Source organism: Cupressus sempervirens, chromosome 11 (genome assembly GCF_028749045.1).
Source record: "Cupressus sempervirens isolate cs-2001-9-10 chromosome 11, ASM2874904v1, whole genome shotgun sequence".
Classification (NCBI taxonomy): domain Eukaryota; kingdom Viridiplantae; phylum Streptophyta; class Pinopsida; order Cupressales; family Cupressaceae; genus Cupressus; species Cupressus sempervirens.
In genome coordinates this window covers 46,070,620-46,097,589 of record NC_143128.1, presented here as the reverse complement: position 1 = coordinate 46,097,589, position 26,970 = coordinate 46,070,620, and the positions used below count along the sequence as shown (strand labels likewise).

At 36.7% G+C, this 26,970-nt stretch overlaps 1 protein-coding gene across 1 annotated transcript in view; it reads left to right on the top strand.

The window, feature by feature from the left end:
- LOC149528177 (DAR GTPase 3, chloroplastic-like) overlaps positions 1-16,878 on the top strand; it is a 41,666-nt gene extending 24,788 nt beyond the window's left edge. The window contains exons 3-11 of the mRNA XM_089808708.1: positions 1,256-1,323; positions 12,456-12,593; positions 12,709-12,825; positions 13,029-13,172; positions 13,341-13,427; positions 14,472-14,587; positions 14,860-15,041; positions 16,160-16,217; positions 16,309-16,878. Coding sequence (XP_089664834.1) covers positions 1,256-1,323; positions 12,456-12,593; positions 12,709-12,825; positions 13,029-13,172; positions 13,341-13,427; positions 14,472-14,587; positions 14,860-15,041; positions 16,160-16,217; positions 16,309-16,441 — 1,043 coding nt within the window. The 3' untranslated portion in view covers positions 16,442-16,878. The remainder of the gene's footprint in view (positions 1-1,255; positions 1,324-12,455; positions 12,594-12,708; positions 12,826-13,028; positions 13,173-13,340; positions 13,428-14,471; positions 14,588-14,859; positions 15,042-16,159; positions 16,218-16,308) is intronic.
- The last annotated feature ends 10,092 nt before the right edge of the window (positions 16,879-26,970 follow it).

Genomic DNA, 26,970 nt, shown 5'->3' with positions numbered 1-26,970 from the left:
AACATTGTGAACTACCTCCTCATTTGCACATGCATCCAAAGAAATTGACACTGCTTTTATTGGTTGAACGCAGCTTAGAGAGGGATTTGTGATCTTCCCCTCAAAGCTGTCAGCCTGGAACCCTACTACCCTGTTCGTGCCAGAACCCCTGCCTCTCAGTTGTTGCATGACTTGTCCAAGGGAGTTGTTCAATGCCCCTTGCGTACCCCTGTGTTGTGTTTCCACACCTTTCCGTGGAATACTGGCATTCCTCTTTCCCACCCCAGAATTTGGACCGCCTTGGAACTCTCCAAACCTACTGAAATACTGGCTGTGGGGCACCTTAGAACACCCGTTTTGGATGGCTCGCCCACTTAGAAGCCTCCAAAAGGCTTCTGCTTCATCCGATAGCCCAGATCATCGCTGTCACCTGCCTTCAACAGCAGATTGTTGACCAAACCAACAGCCTAAGTAGAATGGGCACTGGAAACAACAGCTGCAGGAGAAACCCTAGCCCTAACGGCAGAGGGAGCCTAGGTCGAGAGCACCATTTTCTTCCTCTGTGGGATAGCCATTAAAGAGATTAGACGGTGGCAAGATTAAATTTTCAATCTGTAAACTTGTATAAATCAAGGCCGTTTCTCCAAATTCACTTGGTTTATGCTATGTCCGGTAAATTTTTCAATATTTTGTAGATTTGGTAGAAAACTATGGACCTGAGTTTGCAGGGAACATCATAGGGAGCCCCCATCAGGATTTTTCGAGTTCCCCTAATTAAAATACCTGGAAACATTTCACAACACCTTATAAGGCCAGTGTAATCAATAAACTTCTAAGGAATATTCTGGATGCATATGGATTCTTCCTACATTTTTTTCTTTCTTTCACTGTTTCTCTATAAATTTTGTTGTGCTTTTTCATATGAAGGGTCTGATGAAAAGCAGTTGTTTTCCAAACTCACTGTCCAGTTTCATTTAATTTGTATGTAGCTGAGCTAGGGACTAATCTTCTGCAAATTAACTGGGGTCTCAGTTGTCAAAGTGTTTTGGGGCACCACATAGTGTGCTTCCCTTATCTCTTATTTGAGTTTTAACTTTATATATCCATCTAAGATTGGTTAATACTAGATGTCAATTCATTTAAGTTTACAAGGATTATGTAGCTAAAGATTACTTTTGTTTTATCATTCAATATAAATTTAACATCCATCAAGGAGGCAATTATATCTAAGATTCCTTAACCAAGTAACGTTTTATGCAACCTTGATTTGTTGCAGTTAACACAACAATGTTGCTTGAAAATGATGATGTTTTCAAATCACGAGCAGGATATTCTCTTGCCAAGGTGAGCTCCTTATTTCATATGAAGGGTACATGATTAGTGCTTTTTTCTTATGTCAGTGTGAGCAACCATATGAATTGCTTGGGGAGTCAAAAGCACTATAGCTTGGTCATATGTAACGGAAGATAGTAAATAACAATCAACGTTGGTATTTAAGCATAGAAAAATGTTTGCTTACAAAATTTTGATGCAGAATTTTGTGTTTGTTATTTTTATGAAGAGTTGGAATCTATCTACTTTCACACTGCAGCTTATCCACCTGTAATATTCTTAGGAAACTTTTAATTATTAAACCTGTCCTTATTTATTTTATAGCCAAATCAATCATATATACTGTGGACTGAATGTTGTGTTCATCCCCTGCCAACGTCCTGCTCAAGAAGAGAAAATGCTAAGATAGTATTGAAGTGTAAGATATTCAGAAAGCAACTTTAAAGGATTATCGATATAGAAGGCCTTTATCAACCAAACTATACATACAAGTTGTGCTTGATTTTCATTCCTTTCAAGTTTGGAAAATCACTATAATGGGATCTCTTTGAAAATTCAAAGTAGCAATCAATAAACAGATGAATACACAAAAGAAAGTAATGCTCAATACAGATTTTGGTCCCATCTCATGCAGGAGGGTTAGTACTAGAGTCTCACCCATCTCAGATAAGGAGGTTCAGTATCAGAGAATTGGTGTACACTGTATTGTAGAGGAGGAGGCTGAATACTAGAGTCTGATCTAGCTTAAACAAGGAAATGTTAGTTTTTAATCTTAAAAACTATGGCAGTATTAAATGATAATTAGATGTTCAATCTCCGGAGCATTTCAGATAACAACTTCAATGCCCTCTTTTTGGGATTGCCCTAAATTTTGCCCTAGAATCACAAGTTCAATAAAAATAAGAAATATAAAATAGCTAGGGATATAAGTTGACCTGAAAAAAAAGAATGTTTAAGCAAGATAGACCTTGGTTGAGATCCTGCAATCATGTTAGACAATTCATTTTAGGAATAATCAAACTCATTGGTGTTGTTGATCGGTCCTAGAAGCACCTATATCAGCATATTCTGGAAATTCCTTTAAATACGAGACTCAATCGGGCAAGCTCTGGACACCTGGTATGTCATGTTTGAGCCTGTATGGAATAAATATGTTATTTCTTGTCATTTTGTTTGTTTTAATAAAGAAATCAGAATTTTGAATTTAATTTTCAGCATTAGTATAGTTGTTATTCGACAACTCTATTTCATTTTGCATCATTCAAGCCACTAAAAAATTCTAGCAAACTTCAAAAACCACATCAAAACCCAAACAACTACTCGCTCGTTAAAGAATACCAAGCAGATTGTGCTGATAAATCAGTTGGCGTCTTTCACTGTGTCTCAGTTTTTGTGCCATCTATTCGCTAATATTTCAATGTTTCATTTTGAATTTTGATCGAATTTTCTCCTAAAATTTTGTTGGGTTTGTTCTATTTGTCTCCTCAAGAATCATGTTCGGGTTTTTTAATTTTATTATCAAAAGTCATATATGGAATTTCTGTTTTTTTCCTAAAAATATCTTGATTGGTGTTATTGGTTTTAGGGTTTTTTCAATTTTTTCATTGGGGGGTTTTGTCAAATTCTCCAACAAAAATTGTGGTTTCTTGCAGCTGTTTGGTCGCACCTAGAGTTGCTAGGGAATGGTCTTCACAAAGGTTTGCTGATTTTTACTCAATCATGGTTTCCAATTCATATTGGTGTCTTTGGTTACAAGGAGTGATACCTTTGTTTACCAACGTCAAGTTGGATGGTTTGTGGTTATCTTAGTAATAACATTCTGCGAATTCAGGATCTCAGCAGCAGTTGAGTGTTCTGAAGAAGACCAGCTTTCTTTCCAAAAGACCTGCAGATTATGCTCTCTGTAGGGTTGTTAGAACGATGATGTTTACGGTAGGGTATTAAAATAATGTAATGTTTCTTGAATGGTCATTTTAGTTGTCTTAGTTCATTAGGTAATTTCTATTTTCATCTTCGATTCATGATTGTTTCAATTAGCAACATTGTCTTTGTAAATCTATTTAAGGAGCCTTAATCTCACCTGTTTAATATAAATATCGATTTATAATAATAAAAATATGTTTTTATTTTATATGGTACCATTTTGAATGGAACTGCCATATTTGGAACTTGCTTTGAGATAAAATGGTTTTGAATGCACGTGACAGTGTTGAAAGGCATTGGAAACCCGAGTCACCAAGGTTGTGTGGATCTCCTTTCTAAATAAATAAAAGAAGTCCAGTTTGGAACTTTTTGTTTTGGAATTTATTTGATACTCATGAAAGGCATTGTTAGCTTTGGTGAAGCCAAACCACCTAGGTTGCCAGGATCTTCATTCTGCAAAAATAAATAGCTGGACCAATGGATAACATTATTAAGTTTTGTCTAGCATTGTGACGTCTATTTATAAAAGGTTTCCATACTCTTTTAAGGAAGTCTCATTTTTCAATGCACAAGAAACCCTGACGAGGCAATCAATCAAAATGGACTTACAACCATCTACCTTTCACTCAGTGTTTTCTCTATTTTAGTACCTAGTGCTTGGAATAGTTGAAGATTGGTTGGTTAGTCTGTTTGTTACTAGATTGTATGACTTGAAGCTGTGATTATGAAACATGCCATGTGATATGCCTTAGGTGCAAGTTTTCATTTCTTAACCATAAACAAGGTTGTATTTATCTTTGCATGTGATAAGATTTTTGATGGTAGGAAAAATATTTTGGGTAATTTAGAGGTCTTCGTTTACTGCGTACAGTATAGGTAGTTTAATGCATACTACTGGCAGAGAATTATAACAGATATAAGTAAATGCAAGGTAACATCAGAGAACCGCCCTTCATTCCATTAAATACCAATCAGAGTTTACGCCAAGTGATAAACACAACAACAATGATACCAATGATAATGATGCCCTCTTCCATCTGAGAGAGTGGACATATAACCTCTGAGGGGTTGCAATGTGAACTGTCACAACCATAACTACCTACTTCTCAGCCACGCTAACGACTAATGACATGATTAACATAAACTTTAGACAACACATTACAATATACTCAACATCATCATACCCCTGAAAAGAAAGTCATCTCTTGATGACGTACAATCAAAATGGAATGATGTTAAAACCCACAACTATACTGTACATAAGAGAACAAAATCGGGATGCGGGAGGCTGATTGTGAATCTCTAATGTTGTAGCCATGGATGGTGGTGGTGGAGTTGTTGGCAAGCGAGCTTGCAACTTGTACACCTGTTGTGCTTTGAGCTGCAAGTCTCGATCTATGACCAACTTCCTCTCCATCTTCCTCTTCACCACCATAGTTGCCTCTAATAATTGTGTTTCCTTGGGGTTGAGCGTTGCCATAGAACTCACGATGGGTGGCTCCATCACAACCTTATCTACCCTAGCTTCCTCTAGTTGAGCAACAAAATATCCCTCTCTATCTACATGGCTTCCTCCTCTGCTTGTATGGCTGCTTCCTCCTCTGCTTGTATGGCTGCCCTCTGTTGCCCTTGCCTCCCTCTCTCTAGCTACATCTCCCTTCACCATCCATAACTCAGTCGCTAGCTCCATTCTAGCTATCTCACGTGTGTCTATGACATGCTCTGAGCGCCGTAAGGTGTAGTAGCTTTCCCTAAAGACCTGCTAAATCTCTTTGACCAACGCAACCACTCGAGTCTCTCTTGGTCTCTTTGAGAGTGCCTAGTCCTCTAACATGGAAAGGGACTCTGTTGTAGGCCACCCCCTAGATTCATAGCAAACTCTGAACTCCTCCATACATCCTACTCGTACAAATGTCAAGAGTCTCTCCCAACTCCTCTCTCACCTCCTCTTGAGTCCATGACTGAGTAGAGCCTATCGCCCTTCTAGCTCTTGCGACCATCGTATGCAGGGACTACTCCACATCACCCTCTCTAGACTCCATGCGACTATGCTTCTGTGCGAGGCCCTGCTATACACTTACTATCGCAGGTGTCTCCTGAGAAGGATAGATGACCAACTTAGCTAGAGTCTTTAGGTCTTTGGTGGGCTCAAAATCTATTTGCTCCAACTCCACGGGCATTGGTCTCGTTGGTGAGCTCTTAGCATCCAAATTGACTATCTCTTGTGGGGCTGGTAGGTCGTGTTGTGGAGAGGTGAGGGAGACCCTAATTGGCATCATCAATGCCATATTATACTTACTTAGCTATGAGTTTACTTGTATTGTCTCCTCAAGCATCTCACCACCCCTAAGCTATGAGGTTGACAAATACTCTCCAATACTCTTATACCATTTTGGCAAGATGACAATGTGAAATAAGTTTGCGTTAGGAAAGTCATCATTAACTCCTTCTTGTGATTCTTTGGTGTTGATCCAAGAGAGTTGATCTGCAATGATGTGGCTCTGCCTGGACCGCACGATTATAGTGAAGGGGAATTCTTGTAGCAATACCAACCACCTTCTCACTTTCCCCCTATAATTGGTTTATCCACTAGGTAAATTAGGGCTTGGTAGTCCACATAGAATGTGAATGACATTACCTACAGGCAATGCTTGAACTTTTGTATGATGTAAATTATTTCGAGGGCCTCTTGCTCCATCATATTATAATTCTTCACCCTCGACAACAACCTAACACCAAAATAAATGGGGTAGTCTAAGTCGTGATCACCCACCTGTGCCAGAGTTGCACCAATTGCAAAATTTGAAGCGTTCACATGCAAGTGGAATTCCTTGTCCTAGTTGGGATATGCCAACATTGGTGCCCCACCCAATATAGTCTTTAATTTTTTAAACAAGAAATCTTGTTCAGTCCCTCAAGCATAGGGTTCCCCTTTCTGCACCAACTTGTCGAGAGGGTAGGATCCTTGCGACCCAAAAATATTTTAAATGTTGCATTCTTTAGCACAAGATCCTAATCGTCCCCTACTAGTATATTGCGTGGATATTCCTCATTCCCAAGGTTGATGACCTGCAAGGACGATTCTTCATTCTTAATTGGTTTTTATGCATCAAATTTGTGGGCTAGACTTCTGTTCACGTGGGCTTCCTTCTCCTTGTATTCCTCATTCTGTGGTCGGAACACATCTTTTTTTGACACTTGTTCTATTTCCTCCACCCCTAAATGTAACTGTAACTGTAGAATAGCTTGCAATCTTCCATCTACCAATGGAAGAGTCCATTCATCAAGTTCGTGTCATTCTCTGAACATACTCCCAACTCTAGAACCCTTCATCGTTAGGTTCCATTCGATTCCTTCCTTCATCCAACCTGCCATGCTCTCCGTTAGACTCCGACGTCGGAAAAGGTTCAATCTCTTCACTCGCCATCTAGATATGGAGGTCAATAACAAACTTCCATGTGTCGCTTTCCATGGAGAGTGTTTTTCTTCCTATTGGGATTGCTTTTTGCCATTAGTAACCATCCTTTATCAAGAATGGCGTCATATCCCTTCTTTTTTAGCGGATCACTACAAAGTCTAACACAAACGGTTGTGTTCCTATGGTCACTTGTTGGGCCATTTATGTCTCGAGGGGTTTGATTCCCTATTTGCTGACACCCAATATAATGAAGGTCAGGAGCCACAAGGTAGGTTTTCCAAGTTTCTTCCACGTCTCTTCTGTAAGGATATTTACCCCAAACTTGTAGTCCATGATGGTGTCCATCAAAATAGTTTCGAGGATAGTGTTGCCATGATTTCAGTTCCCCATATTTTTCAAGCTTTCAAGTCAAGTGCTAAGTCAGTGTTTCATGTCTTGTCTTGGTATAGGTTGCCATTAGGGTTTCCTCTCTCATCTTTCCCTTGGAGTTACCTAGGTGGGAATACAAGACAAATGCAAATATTTTCAATCATGCTAGGTGATTAGGATGGGAAGGGTAAGTTAATACATTCCCCAAATGAGAGAAAGAAATAGTTCTATTCATAAGAAATCCTAGCTCTATGATCAAGTGTTCCATTGACAACATGATGCAAATTGAATGAAAAGATTATGAGCATATCTAGAGCAAAATGGCTGTGTAGAACACAAGGACTGAGAATAAAGAACATGTTGCAAACACGTGAACAAGCTAAAGAATGATTAGTTGACTTTGATGCAGAATAAGTATTGAAATATGTAAAAGTATGGAAGAAAATGGTCAAAGGTTGCGAAGACCAAATGTGCTCTCAGATCAACGGCGCAGATCGCATCTCAATATCCACATCCAAATTTGAAAGGATCTCATGATCGCACTTGGCTTTGGCTTAGAAGACTTTTAAGTTGCAAGAAGCGAAAACCTAAAGATCGCAAGGTTGCAAGTGATTAAAGCTAACCCAGAGTTAAGGCAGCAATAGAGCGAAAGTGTATGAATCACATGATCGTAGGGTCACAAGTAGGTTAAGCTAATCACAAGTCAAAGTTGTGAAGTAGCAAAAACTGAAGATCACATGGTTGCTGGCAGTTAAGGGTAACCTGAAGTTAAGGTTGCGACAGTGTGAGAGATGACAGTGGTCATGGTGAAAAGTTTTCGCAAGGTCACTAGCTAAGAAGCATTCAATACATTTTAAGTTGCAACCCAACGAAAGTGTTAACAATTAAACCTTAAAACAAACAGTTGCATGGTCATTGGTGGTTAGACGTAACCCAGAGTTAGCACGATGAAGCAGCGAAAGCCAGTGATTGCTTGGTCGTAGGTGGTTAGAAGTAACCCTGAGTTAAAGCAGTGACAGAGCGAAAGCATGTATCTGCACCGTCGCAGTGTTAAAATTAACCTTAGATTTTAAGTTGCAGCCTGGTGAAATCATAACAGTTAAGCCTTAAAACAAACAATCGCATTGTCGCGGGTAATCAAGCAGTTAAAGGTTTTTAAGTTACAACCTAGCGAAAGGGTTAATAGTTAAGCCAAACGGTTATTGCATGGTCTCAAGGAGTTAAAGTTAATTTTGAGTTTAAGTGGTGCAGTTGCGAACAGTAAACCAAGATAGTGATTGCATTGTCGCAATGGGTATCATAACCTGGGGTGAAGGCTACGAAAGAGCGAATAGGGGTTCGCATATTCGCAAGGGGTTAAATGAAACCTTGAGTTAACATAGCGAAACAACGAAAATCAATCGATCGCATCATTGCATTAGAGAAGACATCGTATGAATGACAGTTGCGAAGAAGCGCCAAGGGAGAAATAAAGAGGTTTATTATGTTTTAATTATGATCGTTGATTCAAGATCGACGATGAGATTCAAACCTGTAGTGATCATTGAGTTTCAAATTATATGAATTTAGCACCAATAGATCAGAGAAGAATATGAACCATTTTGAGGGATTGTAATCATTTCTTCTTTCTTTCTTTGATGTGTTAAATTACAACGATGACTGTTGGATTTTTGAGTGATTCAAGTGCTCTGTTTATGTAACTGATGAATTTGCAACTGGCCAAGAACCCTACGAGGGGGCCTATATATGTAATTTTCTAAGTTAATAGAAAAGATCGGCAAGTTTCATGCATTTTCTCCCCCTGTAGCAGAGACTACTGAGAGAGAATCGAGAGGTGTATAAAATGAAGGATTAAATTAATGTCTGTAACCAGGTAATGTGATGTTATAATTCCACTTAGAACTAGCATGCCTAGGTTTCTTTCATTGTCTCCTTCGACTAAGCTAACATGCATGTAGATTAGTCTTTCTGGAATTGTAGGAAAAGTACTTGTGAAGCTGTTAGTATTTGGGCTAATCAGAGTTTTAGTACGGTGTTAATAGTACGGGTAGTCAGAGTGCTATCTTTCATAGTTATTTCTGCTCTTTTCCAGAGTTGCATAACATCCTACATTTGTGATGTGAAGTTAGGATTGAAGTGTGTTGGGAGTTTGCCACTAGGTAACCTTGACTAGTTAGAGAGCCACTTAGGGCCATAGATGTCCTTCTTCCATTACATCTCCTTGCATCTCGTAGTCTTAGATGCATTTAGGAGTAGAGTTTGTGTTGGACATAAAACCTCGCCTAGGTTGCTTATGTCTATGAGCATCCTGGTTAGCCTCTTCTGCTCTCAGGTTAAGAACATACCCTTGGTTACCCTTTTGATCAAATAAAAACGTAATTCATTGCACATCTTGCATATAGGGGAGATGTACCCTTAAATTTAGGGATTAGTTACATCAAATTGCACTAATCCAATTTGTTGTAGATAGTTTGTTTCTCATCACCTTGGGCATAAAGAGTCAAGGTAAAGCCAATTCAAGGTGAGGGATAAATTGTTTACCAACAGATGCCCATTTCTACGATTGTAGGGTGTCGGTCATTATTTACTGCCAATAACATAGGATCCATTGCTGACCCACCAATAACATACATTGGTTGTATGATGTTGGTTGGTGCAGTGGTTTTAGTTTGTAGGAAGAAGGTACTCAATAGTGTTGTCCTCAAGTGAGGCATGGTACGAAATGAGGTATTGGATTTTGGCCGCTACCTCCATTTGTAACATCTGCCTTAAAATATTATTCTCTGCTTCTATCCGCCCACAAGTGTCTGCCTTGTGATGTGTATCCTTTCGTACCCTAATTGATTTTTAAATCTCCTCTCTAGCCTATCGTACCCTATGCTTCTCCGTATTGAGATCGGGGTATGTGGCTTGGTTAGCTTGGGTATAAGTGATGGTAGACACTTTTTCTTCACCCATGCTTCCCTCGATATTGAGGATGTTATCATCAGCTTTTAGACAATTAGCATCCTCATGATCTCTAGGGCCACATCATCTGCATGAACATTATGGTGTGTCCCCTTTTGGCAATCTTGGGCAAAGTGACCCTACTGGTTGTATGCCCGACATTGGATCATTGACCATTCCTTTGAATCATATTGTATCCAACTCATGTTGCTATTGTCATTATTTCCTCTCCCTCCACTTCGGTTATTTCAAAATTTGTCAGATGATGCATTATTGTTTGTCTATTGTGCAATGTTTTTTGCCTCATAGGAAGACGGTTGTTCTTATGTATAGAGCACTTGTTGGCTCCTTGTATTTTGTTGTCTAGGCATTCCTTGGTGGAATGACCCATAACCCCCAACAAATGTCGCCAAATGTTTTCCTGGAGCACGAACCCTTTGTGTGCCCATTCTCCTTTAACTGGTTGGGTTTGAGCTTGACGGGTTGTGTTGACTACCATGCGGTGTAAGGGTTAATTTCTCTAGTTGACTCTTTGTCTCTTCTATGAAGTCGTCGTCGCCTTCCTAGCATTGTCCATCGTGCTCTTGACGATATTTTTCCCTGTCGTACTGCTCTCCTTCGACTTCTTCACCTTCAGTGGCACCAGTTTGGTTTCCTTCCACTAACCCTTCCGGTAGTCCTTCGGCAAGTCTCTTCAAACACTCCCTCTATTTTGTCTATTGTTGTAGTGATAAAGCCCTTTGACTAGCCTCACTCCCATTTGTAAGTTCTTTTCTACTTCTATCTTGATTTAAAAAGTTTGTCATGCATTATTCTCATGTATGGAAACAACACATGATATAAAAGAACACTTGTATTCATTTATTATTTGTATACAATATATGTAACCGTATGGACATAATCATAACACTGTGTTCTCCTTATTTCATATTTCTGTCTCAGCGTTTACTTCATGTTTCCCTTACAACAGGTTTTCTCTCTCTTCTTCCTCCCTTTGGCAATAGTAGTCTTGCAGTACTTGTTGTTGTCAATTCCCTTGAATGAGTTCCTCGCATAAGTTTTGAAGGGCAAGGAATGCTCGTGCCAACAATTGAGGGAGATGGTACATCAGTTGATCCATTGCCAGGTTTACTTCAAGGGCACTTGACACAACATTCTCTGATATTTTTTCTTGTGTGGCTTCCCTTCACACATGGATCTCAATGGATGCCTGAAGTAGTGAGTTGAAGTCTGTTGTCAACTCCCATTTGCCTTTGAATAATTCTGGGTTATCCTCTTCGGGCTTCTGATGGCTACTCTCACCATAGGCTATCAGTTGTCCCATTGCTTTCCATTTGCCATCCACACTCTTTTGCTTCTTGAGATTGTAGAGGCAACGATGCCAAATGTTTACCACCTACAATACAGGTAGTTTAATGCATACTACTGATAGAGAATTATGACATATATATGTAAATGCAAGGTAACATCAGAGAACTGCCCTTAATTCCATTAATATCAATCAGAGTTTACATTAAGTGATAAGCACAACAACAATGATACCAATGATAATGATGCCCTCTTCCATCTGAGAGTGTACATTTAACCTTTGAGGGGGTGCGATGTGAACTGTCACGACCATAACTACCTACCCCAGCCATGCTAATGACCAACAACATGATTGACATTAACAACATTTTAGACAACACATAGCATTATACCAGACAACAATTTTAATAAGGAATTCAGGACTATGACTTATTTTCTCTGCTGTAAAATCAAAAACAAAAATTGCTTATATTATCCTCTTGGTCTGTGTAAGCTTTCCTAGACGGTCGACTATAAGACCACTTGCCAATACACACAGATCAACAGGTAAAGTGGAATGTCAAGCTAGTGCGTCATCCATTCGGCAATGGAGATTGTCAAGATTGGCCCGTCATAGCAAGATCAAACGCATGAACAGCTAATGTCTAATGCCCTCTCACAAAACAGGGTCCTATGGGGGTGATGTTATTTATGATGATGAATTCAAAGGCGATTCTGACTGGAAAGCTTGTAGATGGTGAGGCAATGTGTTCAATTGTTATTTTGTGCCCATGTCTGAAAATATGAACCCAATCATAAGAGGCCTTTTATTGCTCTAAAATAGATAGATTGAAGGCCTTATAAACACTAGGGATAAGTGGCAGTCAAATTTGATTGAAATAATGATCTTGCCTCTGTCGGGCTAGAAATTCATTTGTCTAGTGGTAATGAGTTGAAATCTTTCCCAAAATATACATCTTACATTTGCAATTTATTTTTAGTTGCATATTGAATTTTTAATAGAAAGTATTTGTATGGTATGCCTATATCTGCTTGCTTTCTCTTGGGACCTGATTATTGCTTTTTGGAATTCATTGCCTATTTCTTCCAAAGTAGCATTTAAATTTTAGTTTACTGGCATTAGTTGATTTATAATGTTCAAAGAATTGCATTGAAAATTAAAGTTTAAATCTACTTTCAGGCTGGAGGAAGGGCCCTTGAATGGTCATCAGAGGACTCAAAAGTTTCTACAATTGGTAGTGGTTTTCTTAAGTCAGATATTGAACAGGCAGACTTCGATCTGGATATCAATCGCTGGCTAAGGTCATCACGAGTTCAGGTAGAGTTATCATAACAAGACTTTCACCATTGCTCAAATGATGCCACTGTTCTTATTTTGTAGGTTCATGAGTGGATTTCATTGAAATAAACTCAACATGACTCTAGCCTTACAGTGGTACCCAGGTCATATTGCAAAAGCGGAGAGAGAACTAAAGCAACAGCTGAAGTTGATGGATGTTGTCATCGAAGTACGTGATGCGAGGATACCTATGGCAACTGGACATCCAGAGGTGAAGTCTAATTGTTAGATCTGGTTTGGCATGCCAGTAGTCAGATGACAAGTCTGGCTACTTGGACATTTCAGACGTGTCAAGGTTTTAATTTTTAACTTAGGAAATCAGTTTGGTTGGAAATTAGTGTTTCTATGAAATATTATATAGAATCTATAGATCATTCCTTCAATGCAGACTAATACAATTTCAAATTTGGACAGATGGACTTATGGATTGGTGATAAGAAGAAAATTATAGTTTTGAATAAAGTAGACATGATCTCAACAGAAGACAAGAATAAATGGGCTACGTATTTCTCTAAACAGGGGATAACTGTAGTCCTAGCAAATGGCCAGCTTGGAATGGCAAGTGACCTAGATTCTACTATGTTGCACCTACTCTGGTCAATTATTTGCAGTCAATAACATTTGGCAAAATAAATATGACTTATTTGAATTTTCTCTCCATTAGTGTTGCTGCTAGACTTGTGTGCTTTATAAATTAAATGTATTTGAAAACATGGAAGTGTGCAGGGGACATTGAAGTTGGCAAGAGTTGCAAAATCATTATCTAACAATTTTAATGCAAAGAGGAGGGCTAAAGGACTTCTTCCTCGTGCGGTAGGGACTTACCAAATTTTAAGTGATTATGTATTACCTTTCATCTATTTGTGTGTGTTCTTTCATTTTTCCTATTTCTATTTATTTACAATCAACTGCAATGCGTGTTCTACAAAATGCATGAAGAAATTGGAATTACACGTATTGAAAACTTTCTCAAAATAATTGCTAGCTTGGATGGAGCATAACATGTTTTGGTGAATTATGTATTACCTTTCATCTATTTGTGTGTGTTCTTGCATTTTTTTCTATGTTCTATTTATTTACAATCAACTGCAATGCGTGTTCTATGAAATGCATGAAGAAATTGGAATTACACCTTATGTATTGAAAACTCCATAGTAACACGGGGACGCGTCCCCCCCCTTTTTGCCCGACGTCTCGGAGACTTCAATGCACCAGAGACTTGGGGACTCCGTCTCCCCGTCCCCAGCGGTGCCACTAGATTCCACCACCTCCACCAAGGATGGGGGACATCCTGCTATTCACTATTTGCAAATTCGACTATTTATGTTTAATGTTCGATGTTCCAATTCAATGCAATGTTTCAAGTATTCACTCTTTTACATCTTTACATCCTATATTGCAATACATATTTTCATAACTAACATTTTTAAATACCATATGCATAAATATATACACAGCTCTTGTCCCCTGCCGCCGTCCCCCCACCGTCCCCCCGCCGTCCCCAAATTAAGGCCCCTCTGTCCCCCCGTCCCGGAAACTTGTCCCCTCGTTTCGCCGTCCCCCCGTCCCCCAGGGTGGTGTAACTATGGAAAACTCTCAAAATAATTGCTAGCTTGGATGGAGCATAACAGGTTTTGGTGAATCGCTATTTTGTGGATGTTATGGTTGAATTACCCATTTGACAATTTCATTGTTGAACTCAGAAAAATTGGATTTAAGCAAGATATAAAATTACATTTAGACAATAGAGAATATAGTAACAATTAAAAATTATACTATAAATATGTTTAGGGAGAGTGGAGAAAAAGGGGTGCTAACAGTTTTCTTTATGCATGTTTGTGTTTTAGATAAAAGCAGACCCGTGCAGGAGTGGTTGGGTATCCAAATGTTGGAAAATCATCATTGATTAATCGTCTGCTTAAGCGGAAGATCTGTGTAGCAGCATCTAGACCAGGGGTCACCAGGCAATTGAAGTGTGTTTCATTCAACTGGTCCTGGCATCATCAGTGTTCTGTTAACATTTTTCCTTGTTACATAGGCTTTCTGTTTCTCATGCATGTCTATTATCTAAACCATTGCACATTACCAAGATTTTGTTTCTTTATCTTTGATAGTACGTGTTACCTCTAAGTAATAGGGATTCAAAATTCAATCAATGACACAGTAAGGAAATGTAATAGCAGAATCGCAAAAAAAAGTTGTGAACTTATTTGTATTGCACTTATTTTCTGCTTTTTTCTGAAAGGTGGGTTCGAATTGGTCAAGACCTAGATTTATTAGATTCCCCTGGTATTTTGCCAATGCGGTTTAATGATCAGGCTCCTGCAATCAAATTGGCAATTTGCGATGATATAGGAGAAAGATCATATGCTGTTCCTGGTGTAGCTGCAGTTCTTGTAGAGATTCTGAAGAAGCATCCAAATGCAGGTCTCTCTCTCGCTCTCTCTCCCCCCTCATGCACACACACACACACACACAGTTCATATATTTATGGTAGTCATTTTAAATTTATATATAGTACATGTTAGTTTGACACTGACATGTAAGGTCTCAGTAACTAAATTATAACACCCCTGGGCTAAATATGTCAAGACTCAAAATAGAATATTTGCAATTTAATGCCAGTATATTTCCCTCTCCAGAGAGCATGTTTAATAAAAACTAATATATTTAAGGTATAACATGCAAGGAGAAACATTAGGGATCCTAATTACAAGGAAGAAAATGACAGAAGTTGAGGAAGAGCTTGCTCCTAGCACTGCAATTACAATGGTTGTAGAAAGCGTCCTTACTCAGAATACCGTACAAATGTTTTAAATTTTTTTACAATTATGATGCATGCCCTGTATTTCAAATCAGGGGCATCAGTTATTTAAACTCTCTATTGTACAAGAAGTGTATGTTGGAATATTAATTTCACATCATGAGAAAACACATGCATCGATAGTTGCGATCCCACTTGATGACATTTGCTTCTGTACAAGATTATTGGAAATTCTAGATTTATATTATAATTTTAAATCATTTTTCTCCAAGTAAGATTATTCTCTTTAATCTGAGGAGAGTAACTAGAAAACTGAATTCATCATTGAAGGTGTACTGTAGTCCCTAGTTTGGTTTTCCCAAATCTACATAAGGATCCTTGTTGCATCCTTTTAACATTCAACAGTAAGGATTGTGATGTCTTGATACCGTGCCGATTTCAGAATCGTCTGGCACAGATCTGGGGAGAAATAGTAATAGAGTTATTGGATATGGTATTGCCTCACTTACGATCATTTATATAACTTTGCAGCCATTGGTTCCCAGTTTTTTTGGCAAACAATTTTCAGACGTTAATTTGTTATGCGTACAGTTTTCAATAACCTGTTCCAAATTTCTTTGACATTCTATGCACATGCTTCGACGGATACACCTATATCATCTTCCTTTTGTCATACCATTTCTAGAATAAATTTCCCTCCTATTTTATTGATTCTCTAAATCTTCATCTTGATTCAGAAAGAAACAAAAATTAACTTTTACCATTGTTATGACTGATGCAGGAGTTGGAGTTCTTCAAAATCGCTATAAGATAGATGCAGATAGTTGTTCAGGAGAAATGTGAGCTTTTTATTGATATTTCAGAACATATTTAAGTTCAATGTTATGTCACCCACTGATTTTTGCACATTGTTTATCTGCCTTCTTACAGATATGTAAAGGCATTGGCACAACGTTTGTTCAATGGAGATGTGAGTCAAGCTGCCTTCCGTATCTTATATGATTTTCGGAAAGGGAAATTTGGGCGGTTAGCTCTTGAGAGGCCTCCGTCCAATACCATATAAAGCACTAGCATAATAGAGGTTTCAATATTTGATTGCGTCCAATGGTTGCAATGGTGTTTAAAAAGCTGATTGCATCCACGTTGATGCATCTTGATATTAGCAAAATGATATGTATGATAAATAGAAAGGCTAATATTAGAAGCAAAGCCCACTCAGCCTTTGCATCTGGCAGTGCACAAGTTCGAAAACTTGACTGGAATGCCCAATGAATCTTATTGTCACGAAGTTCATATTTGTAAACCTACCATGAGGTTGAAACTCAAAAAGACATGGTTAGTAGAGAGGTAAGTTTTGATCTTATCGGGAAAAATGGATAACATAAATTTTAATATTATTTGCCAATTAGGTTATATGTTTGTTCAAATTCAAAAATTTGTCACCAGTGTATATTTTAAATGAATTTTAAAATAAGAGTGGATGAGGATGCTTCTGCCGAATTTTTGCTCCTTTTAAAAAAGTTTTTACAGTGTTTTGGAAATGCAAGATGACACTTACGAAATATCTTAATAGTGGTGCTTTTATAGTATAAACTCCTATTCAAATCAGGAAGAGACATGTTACATGTTATGGATATACAATATCATATTGTTTTCATATCGCAAAGAGACATTTGACAGAATGATGTAAGAAAGGAAAAAATCTTTAAGGCTCTGTTTGTTTGTCGACATAGAAATTGAAAATTAGAATGGAAAATGGGTGAATAGAAAATGACAATCCCAATCTTATTTGGTTCCCCTAGAATTTGATTGGTAATATGTTGATCCCCTATTTGATTGTACAAAATTGAAATTGGAATAAACTTAAGTTTATATTTTAATATATTTTATTTATTTTTAATATATTATTATATTGCATTAATTATTTCAATTTATTGTAAAGAAAATAACTTTTTTTTTCTATTTTATTCAATGAAATTAATAAGAAATTAATTTGTTTAACATTTTGAAACGAATAGATATAAACATAAAAATGTTATGCACAATAATATACTCATGATAGTAAAATTTGCTCATCGTTTATATACAAAATCATAAAAGATTTAGTCTCTATGATCATAATTAAGTTCAAAACAACAAAATGGTCATTTAATTACTAAAATTAGAATCATCATAACCAATAGTGTGTATAAAAACTAGAACAAAATTAAGTCTAAGTTGAAACATGATTTTGGCTTTCGCCATGGAACCAATCTTTCTAGCAGTTGTCACCTGCACCGCGCACAACTTGCAATCCTTCTTTTCTTCTTCTATAGATTTTGATGTGGTTGATGTAGATGAGTCATCTTTAACCTACTCAAAGAAATTGCAGCGATTGTCCCCCTGCATGCCAAAACTACATTAGGGCTTGCTACAATAATAACATATAAAAGAATAGTAACAACCTTTCTTTTATCTGGACAACATAAAAACCTATGCTTAGGATTATTCCTTGTACGTGACATCTTCATTGCTACAGTTCCAACACCACATTGACACATTGGAAAAGTCATCAAATCTATCGACCTTATATAAATAATGAACAAATATAATGAGAGATTACTACAAAAGTGTACAATCTATTATAATATCTGTATTCAAATGACTATGTTGTGACTTCTCAGTCCAATCCTACTAGCAATGCAAATACCTCATGACTTACAACTATTGACACATGATTATTAGTTTATCTCAACCAAATGAATCTACATATACAACAAGGATAACTTTTCAAGCATTTCCTGTAGCCTGGATATGGCATATACGTAAAAGTACTTCCAACTGCAAATTGATGTCTAATAAGTATGCAGTCTTTTAGAGAATTAGACCAGTTTAAGTGCATTCTTGTTATATCTTAACTGTATATTGTCACAAATGCTTGAACACTCTATAATATATATAGCATACTAATGCATGTATTTTTTATATCATAAAACAAAGATAGGAGGTGGAGAGATTGAGAAGCACAATTTACTAGGATGGTGTTTTTGTTGCAGGGGTGTTCACATCATTGACTTATTCTGAATTGTATCACTTATACAACTATTATTGACTACTATTGTAGTGTAAACAATTTGTTAGAGGCCGCGAGCATATGGGATATGGGATTCATATGACACTTTACCTGCTGATGGCTGCGAGCATGTTAAGTATGACAAATGGAAATCCCAGCAAATATCCCTTAACAATGTTGTCAGTGAATTATGTTTTTAACTCCTTTGGAGTGAGGTGGGCAATTATTTTTAGAAATGTGGGGGTTGCTTCTTTCTATCCATGCTTAGGTAGTGGTGATCGTAGAGTGTTTGAGGGTTTTCAGTGCGAGCAAACCAGTGCATCTGTAGTAGAGATTATGGGGGGAAAGAGGAAACAGGTCGAACCGCCTAGGTGTGCGGAATGGAAGAATAAACCAGAGGTTTGGGACATCCTCAGGCGTGGCAATTTTACCAATTACATGGAGAGACTCAAAGGTAACAACCTTACTATCACGCACCAGTTCATTAAATCTTGGAAGGACGGCTCGATGTTGGTTGGGAACTAGAGGATGGAGGTCACAGAAGAGATCATTGCAGAGGCTATTGGTTTGGATTTGGACGGAACAAATTTTTATAGGGAAAGGAAGATCTCGGATAAGGCGATTGATGACTTTGTTGAGACTGAACAGGAAAGAAATCATCTGGTTAAGATAGGTAATTATTATTTTAACTTGGCTTTTGTGCCTCGTCTGTGGCGGTTTCTGTTCTTTGTTATTATGGAATATTTAACTATGGATGGTAGATATACAAAATTGTATGGTTACCACTTTGTGCTGGCAAATCATATTCGTCATGATATTAGGGTGAATTTTCCTTCCTATCTGTTGCAATCTCTCTCCATTTCTACCCAAGCCATCCAACATGACCCGATTGGAGAACATGTCTGCCATGAAGGTTTAATGGTTTTGATTATGCATATGCTCAAATAAAACAAAATTCTCGAAACCTAGAAACCTTAAAGGGGGTGATCAAGATACTGAAGGGAGCATTCAAGAAAAGGGCTATGACTCTGATATGCAAGATGAGGCCGAAGGGGGTTTGGTTAGCCCAAAAAAAAGGTTCGGGTGGCAGCACTTTAAAAAAAAGAAAAAGAATGTTGAGGAGGAAATAGGGGAGGTAGCAAAGGAAAGGGCAAGGGCTGTCATGATGAGAGGGCTTCTCCTCATTCTGATGATGAGCCCCTGGCTCAATAATTGGAGAGGAGAAGGAAGTCTGTGCGGCGACAAGATAATAAAAATGTCAATAAGACGAATGAGGATTCTGACTATGTTGATGATGGTGAACAGGGGTCTAATCCGATGGGGGTGATTTTGCTGGTGGCGGGCCAGGGTCCTCTAGAGGCCTTTTTGGTAACCCTAGCTCTATCCAAAGGACATTGGCATCCTCAAGCATAAAATGGTGTTGTTGAACAAGGAAATGGAACAATTGAGCAAAATGGCTAGAGGGGAAAGAACCTTAGGACAACACATTGATAGGCTTTCGGAGGTCATAGGAAATGCGAAAGAAGTGAAAAATCTAATGCATAAGATCCCTGTGATGGAAGCTAAGCAGAGGGTTATGGACAAGGACATTAGCAATATCCAAGGGAAGGTGTCAAAACTTGAAACCAGGTTGGGTAACATGGAGAAACAACTTAAACAACTAGTGGATAATATGACTAATTTCCTGAAGAAGAATGAGGCAGACAAAGGCCAAGATTTTCCCCCTGGGGCTGATTCTTAAGGACCTAGCAAGCGTACTCGGGCCCATTCGAAGAAGATCGAGGAAACCAATAAGAAAGACTAGGTGAAAGTTGTTGCTGAAACCATGTATTCTCTGGTGGACCAAGTTGTGAATTTGATTAATACTCCTTAGCTAGTCGATTGTTGTACCTTTGCTGGACTTTTGTTGTCTTTTCCAACGCTATCTTTTGTGACCTCTTTTTTGTTGTCTAAGGTATGTTTCATGTTGTTTTTGATTTCTTCTCTTTGTTGTTCTTTTCTCTTGCTACTTTCTAGAACTCTGCTGTTGTAAGGTTTCGGGTCCTTTAAAACCTATTTTTACTTAATCAAAACAATTTGCTAGAGGCATTGAGATTGCGGGATAAAATGATAGGTGAAGGACTTGATAAAAACAAGATTGCTCGCCCAAACATCCAATCTCCAGATCTCACAAAGAAAAGTGATTCCATAGTCTTTAGAAACTTTATATTAATAAACAAGCATTGATTCTCAATCACCTTATTTAATACTTTGATCCACTACAATATGTTTTGTTGGTTGTGAAATATTTTTACATGAGGACTAATAGCTCAACCTGAATCCATAGTCCATTGGTTTTATCATAACGTTTGATTTCTTTCACAAGTGAAGGAATGCACTACATTCAAAACAACAATCAAATGATGAAACAACATGATTTCATGTAGTCGATTTATAGCCACACACATAATACATTTGAGTGAAACAACATTTACAATAATGATATAAACATTATACAATTATAAACCAAAAACATACAACAAAATCAAAACCATAAACATTTTGCAATTATAATGAAAAGGACTTGGTAATTGAAGAAACAACATTTACAATAATGATATAAATGGAATTAGATGTAAATCTGCTCATATTTATAATAATGATATAATTGGTAGCAGATGAAAATCTATTCATGCACATAACTGTTAAAGCAACCACAATTGCAAAAGTGTGATAAAGTGAAAATGGAAACACAAATCTAACATGGAATGTTGTGCTCAGAAGTCATTCAAATCCTCCAAACTTATATTTGGCATACTCTTCCTTCTCCTACTCATTTGTAAGAACCCCCAATCTTTTGTAGGTTCATAAGTAAAAGTGTCATAAGCCACAATCATAGTTTGCCAACTAACTCTAGGTATGGCTTTGAGGGTTGCAAATGCAGTTGCTATATCTTGTCCTTTATCAACATTTACAATATGAGACTTCCTCATGCTCTTACGAATGTCTTGGATACTGTCACATATGACATCCAAAGTGTTAGATTGTGATGACTGATCGGGAAATTACTGTACATACCTCATAAATTCTTTGGGGTAAAAAATAATTTGGGCCCTATTTTAACGGGATGTTGGGCCAACATGTAATTATTAATTATAACCCTAAAGTAGTTAAAATAGTTGCATAAAAGGGCTTAGGGTTAGGGATTTTTTCAGAAGGTGTGATGCGAAATTGGTTCTTGCGACGGTATTGAGCTATAAGGGATTATGGATTGTAATCAGGTTTTTAAAAAAAAATTGGGCCCTATTTTATCAGGATTTTGGGCCGACATGTAATTATTAATTATAACCCTAAAGTGGTTAAAATACTTGAATAAAAGGGTTTAGGGTTAGGGATTGTTTCAGAAGGTGTGATGCGAAATTGGTTCTTGTGGCGGTATTGAGCTGTAAGGGATTACGAATTGTAATCAGGTTTTAAAAAAAATTGAGCCCTATTTTATCGAGATTTTGGGCCGACATGTAATTATTAATTATAACCCTAAAGCAGTTAAAATACTTGTATAAAAAGGCTTAGGGTTAGGGATTGTTTTAGAAGGTGTAATACGAAATTGGTTCTTGCAACAGTATTGAGCTGTAAGGGATTATAGATTGTAATCAGGTTTAAAAGAAAATTTTGGGCCCTATTTTATCAAGATTTTGGGTCGACATGTAATTATTGATTATAACTCTAAAGCGGTTAAAATGCTTGAATAAAAGGGCCTAGGGTTAGGGATTGTTTCAGAAGGTGTGATGCGAAATTGGTTCTTGCAGCGGTATTGAGCTGTAAGGGATTACGAATTGTAATCAGGTTTTAAAAAAAAATTGGGCCCTATTTTATCGGCATTTTGGGCCAACATGTAATTATTAATTATAACCCTAAAGCGGTTAAAATACTTGTATAAAGGGCATAGGGTTAGGGATTGTTTTAGAAGGTGTGATGCAAAATTGGTTCTTGCAGCGATATTGAGCGGTAAGGGATTACAGATTGTAATTAGGTTGTAATCATTGGATCATAAAAATATTGGACTTGCTATTTGGTGGATGTAGCCCAGGGTTTGGGTGAACCACGCTAAATCTTGGTGCCTTGTGTTCTTTTCTGTGTGATCTATATTTTTTTTGTTATTGGTTATATTGGCATGTAATTGTTACTTATGTATGTGGTTTAATCCTAACATAAAGATGCAACCATGCTTGCCTTCTTCTTTGGCCTCCTTGATGATAGTGTGGAAAGATTTTGTCTTATAGATGCACTAGAATTATTAGTCCCAAGGAACTCTTCATCAAATTTAGGAGTTCAATCCATAGGCGTATTAAAGCCCCCATCATCATCAAGATCAACTGCCTCATCAAAAAGGTGCCCATCTTCATTCTCTTGGGTTGTTGTAGCTACAATTCCATTATCAATGTCATTACTAACAATGGTTGCTAAATCATTGAAATAGAGGAATGGTTGCCACTTGTACACTTTGGCGTTCTTGAAATCCTTTCGCCACGTGAAGGCAAAATAAAGGAATTAAATATTATCCTTCATTACAATTGATTAAGAGATATTTTACTTACATACAAACATTGTGTAGAGTACATTACCTTTAACTCTTCCCATACACTATCATCAACATCCACGCACTGAGTACTTTCATTCCATGCAAAGTCATTCATATTTTTCAAGTCTTTCTTCATTCGATAAGCTTGCTTCCATGTTTTTAGTTTATTCTTGAAGTTATCTCTTACTAGATTCATCTTCATATCTACACTAAATCTCCTCTTTCATTACAATTGATTAAGAGATATTTTACTTACATACAAACATTGTGTAGAGTACATTACCTTTAACAACTCTTCCCATAAACTATCATCAATGTCCATGCACTGAGTACTTTCATTCCATGCAAAGTCACTCATATTGCTCAAGTCTTTCATCATTCAATAAGCTTCCTTCCGTGTTTTTAGTTTATTCGTGAAGTTATCTCTTACTAGATTCCTCTTCATATCTACATTAAGTCTCCTTTTGATGTTGGTCCAAGCTTCTTTATGAAACCCCCCTTCACCTTTTCTTCCTAATATGACTTGCTCATTAAGTAAATCTAACAGTTTCCACTCCATCTCTCATGTCCAAACAACTTTCACATTTCTAGGTGAGGAAGCAACAACATTAACACGAACCTCCTCATCAATGCTTGTCAAGAGATTGGTGAATGACATTATCACCAATTGTTAGCTACAAAACTTTTGAGGAACTATCAACATGTGGGATTCATTAGAATGTATTAACATTGGGTGAGATTCATATTTAAACTCATTGAATACCTATCTTTGCATATGACTTATAAACAATGCCTTGAATTTGAAATGATGTACTTGCAAATCACATGCTTATCGGACAAAGTACCAAAGAAGTTAGATTATTTTACTTCAATTATTACTAATGTCTATTTGTCTGAAAGCTAATCTAATGTCTATTTGTTTGAAAAGTAGATTCTATGAAAGTTGATCTGATGCTTCAGATGCAAGTTCCGACCTCAGCTACAGTTACCTCTAATTGACACCAAACATTTCTCTAAACTCGTTGGAATTAGGTGAAATGCAAAATAGATGATGTAAGAAAAATATATGATCATTTTGATACTTCAAAATAGCTTTTCAGCCTCAAAATACTAGACCTAAAAATATGGCAACACATCAAATGATGTTTAAAATAATATGTTGAGATGATCCATAGTGTGAGACTAAACAATATGCAGACGATTTGTGATTAGTTTTTTGCTTAACAGCTAAGACTTTTTCTACAATATTAATTAGAACATTCAAATAATATGGTGGTGAAATGATGCATGGTGTGAAACTGAATAGTGTGCATACAATATGTGATCATTGATCGGTTTGTTGCTTAACAACTAAGACTATTCTTTACATTTATCCTAAGATCGAAATTATAACTAAGAGTCATAAAGAATGAAAGAACCAGTTCTAATTAACACTAGAACTAATCTCGAGTCCATAGACTTGCTTTATTATGATCTCATCAAATAGCAAGCATTGATGTAAATAAGCTATACAAAATCCTACTTAAATTGAACATATAATGGAGAATAATTTCTCAAGAGTCATCTAACTTATAAATACACGTAGAAACATTTTGAGGTGAATAGCTAAAGCCAGTGGAACTTAAACAAAACAAATGACAACTACATGCATACAACAAGTATGAACAAGTGAAAAAAAGAAGAACTAAAATGCTCCTAGAAAATTATCTCTATAGAGCATGTGAAGGTGCAGAAGTAGGAATGCTCCCAGAAAGTTATCTCTACAAGGGTAGTGATGCATAAACTGTTGTTGTGAAGAATTCCTAGAAGGTTAATGAACACTAATAAGCTATAATGTAACTAATAGGATAGCTAAGAGTACCCAGACAAATTGATATGAAGGAAAAAATAACATAAGTTAGATAATATGATTGTGATTGGTGACACTTCTTGTAATTAATTGTTTGTTTGTTAATGACTACTAATATATCTATTTATATACAGGAGGAACACATTCTTAGCTGTAACTGTAACTTTCTGATAGGTGAAGAAATGTGAAAAGACATCCTACATGTGTCAAGACTGCTCACTTCCTCTCCCCTCACACATGATTTCATTGTCTAGGATTTGGAATGGAAATGCCAATTTGCAAGACATAATTGTGAGTTAATCACTAGAACTGCCTATGGTAGTTTTTTCACTATTCCCAAAGAAGGAAAGAAAATTGAGAGGATAAAAGCAACATTGTGGGATGATTGACAATGAGAAATGGATAAGATTAATGAGGTAATCAACACATGGATAAGTTCAAAATGTTATTCTTTTGTTGTGGCCAACAAATTGTGTATGGATGATGAACCAAAATTTGAAATGTTATCAATGATTGAATGGTATTAACCATATAGAAGTTTAAAATCATTTGTTGAAATGAATGTTTTGTAGCAAAGTACTAATCTCAGATGCATACACACTTCTTCATGAGTGATACAAATATTATTCTCTTATGTGTGAATTAAATTTAGTTTTTGATGTGATAATAAAGACTATTTTTTTTGTGATAAGAAAGTTTGTTAAGAATTTTAATGCACTGGGAAGTTGATTGAAGGAATTAACTTATGTATAGATCTTCAGCTATTGCTAAAAGAGTACTAGTTTTACAAGTAGTATGCAATTGTATATACTTTACAAATCTTTAACTAACCTAGGTTTAGGGTCTAAACAACTCCCCTTGCAAATATCAAATATTGGTGATCTCTATTCAGGTACGAAAAGACAAAGATGCACATAGAAGCCTCTTGGACTGTTTGTAGGATGCACATAAAACTGGCATGAGAATATCCATTCAGTTGCTTAAAAATAAAAAATAAATATAGAGTCTTCTTATAACATTCCTTGAAACACAATGTTGTTAGTGTGTAGTATTGTTGAACAAGATTATACAGTAGTTTAGATTAGCCAGCAGCTAAACACATAAATTTCAACATAAACAAAATTCCAAAAAATCCCATCAACAAAATTTAGTTTCTAGTTGGACTCTATGCAACAACTATATCGTGTGGCTACATTGTTTGTTAATGAATGATATTTCTTCAGGTTCCTTCCAAATTCCAATTATGATACCAATGGCAACAACATTTCTCATTTTGTTGAAAATCATGTCAACGGTCCAGATTAGAAGTTGGCAAATTTTAGTATAAGTAGGTTTGTTAGTAACATAATTATATCTTATATGATTATAAATTTACTATGGTCTTTCTATTTATGGATGTTCAACAAAAAAAGTGAAGTTTTCTACATCTGTTTGGAGTGTTACGGTGTACTGGTAAAGAAGTGCATTCTTCAAAAAATTCATACATACCAAAAAAGTTATGGACTATTACAAGTAATACTACCACAATAAAAACTCATTGAAGAGTCCAATACACATATAGCCAGAACAGTAAAGATCCAATAATGGGTGAATCATACAACCATTTGAAGCAAATACATATTTAATACAATGTGCAAAACATTGTTCATATTTTGTGGTAGAACTAAGTGCAAGAGTTGTAGTCTTCCCACATCCCTCGAGCTATTTCATCTCAAAAATTTGCCTAATCATCTCTATCTCATTGATTCATGCCATAAGTCTTGAGAATTGGCACATTTAACAGAGCACGATCATAATCCTCTTCAAAATTGACTTTAGATGGAACACCGTATAGTATGGTGTATGCTAATACAATCTTCGTTTGGGTCATGATATTATAGGATGTCACATGCTTGAGGATAGTAAACCATTGCTTCAAAATACCAAATGTATGCTCTATCACATTCCTAAGAGAGGAGTGCCAATGGTTAAATAACTCTTGGGGATTGTTGATCGGGTTTGCTCTACAAAACTCTTTTAGGTGGTAACATGTACAACAATATGGAGCAAGAAATCATGGTACATTTGGGTATCCAACATCAACTAAATAAAATTTTCCTAAGCAAATCAAAATAGAGTTTTAGTCAAATT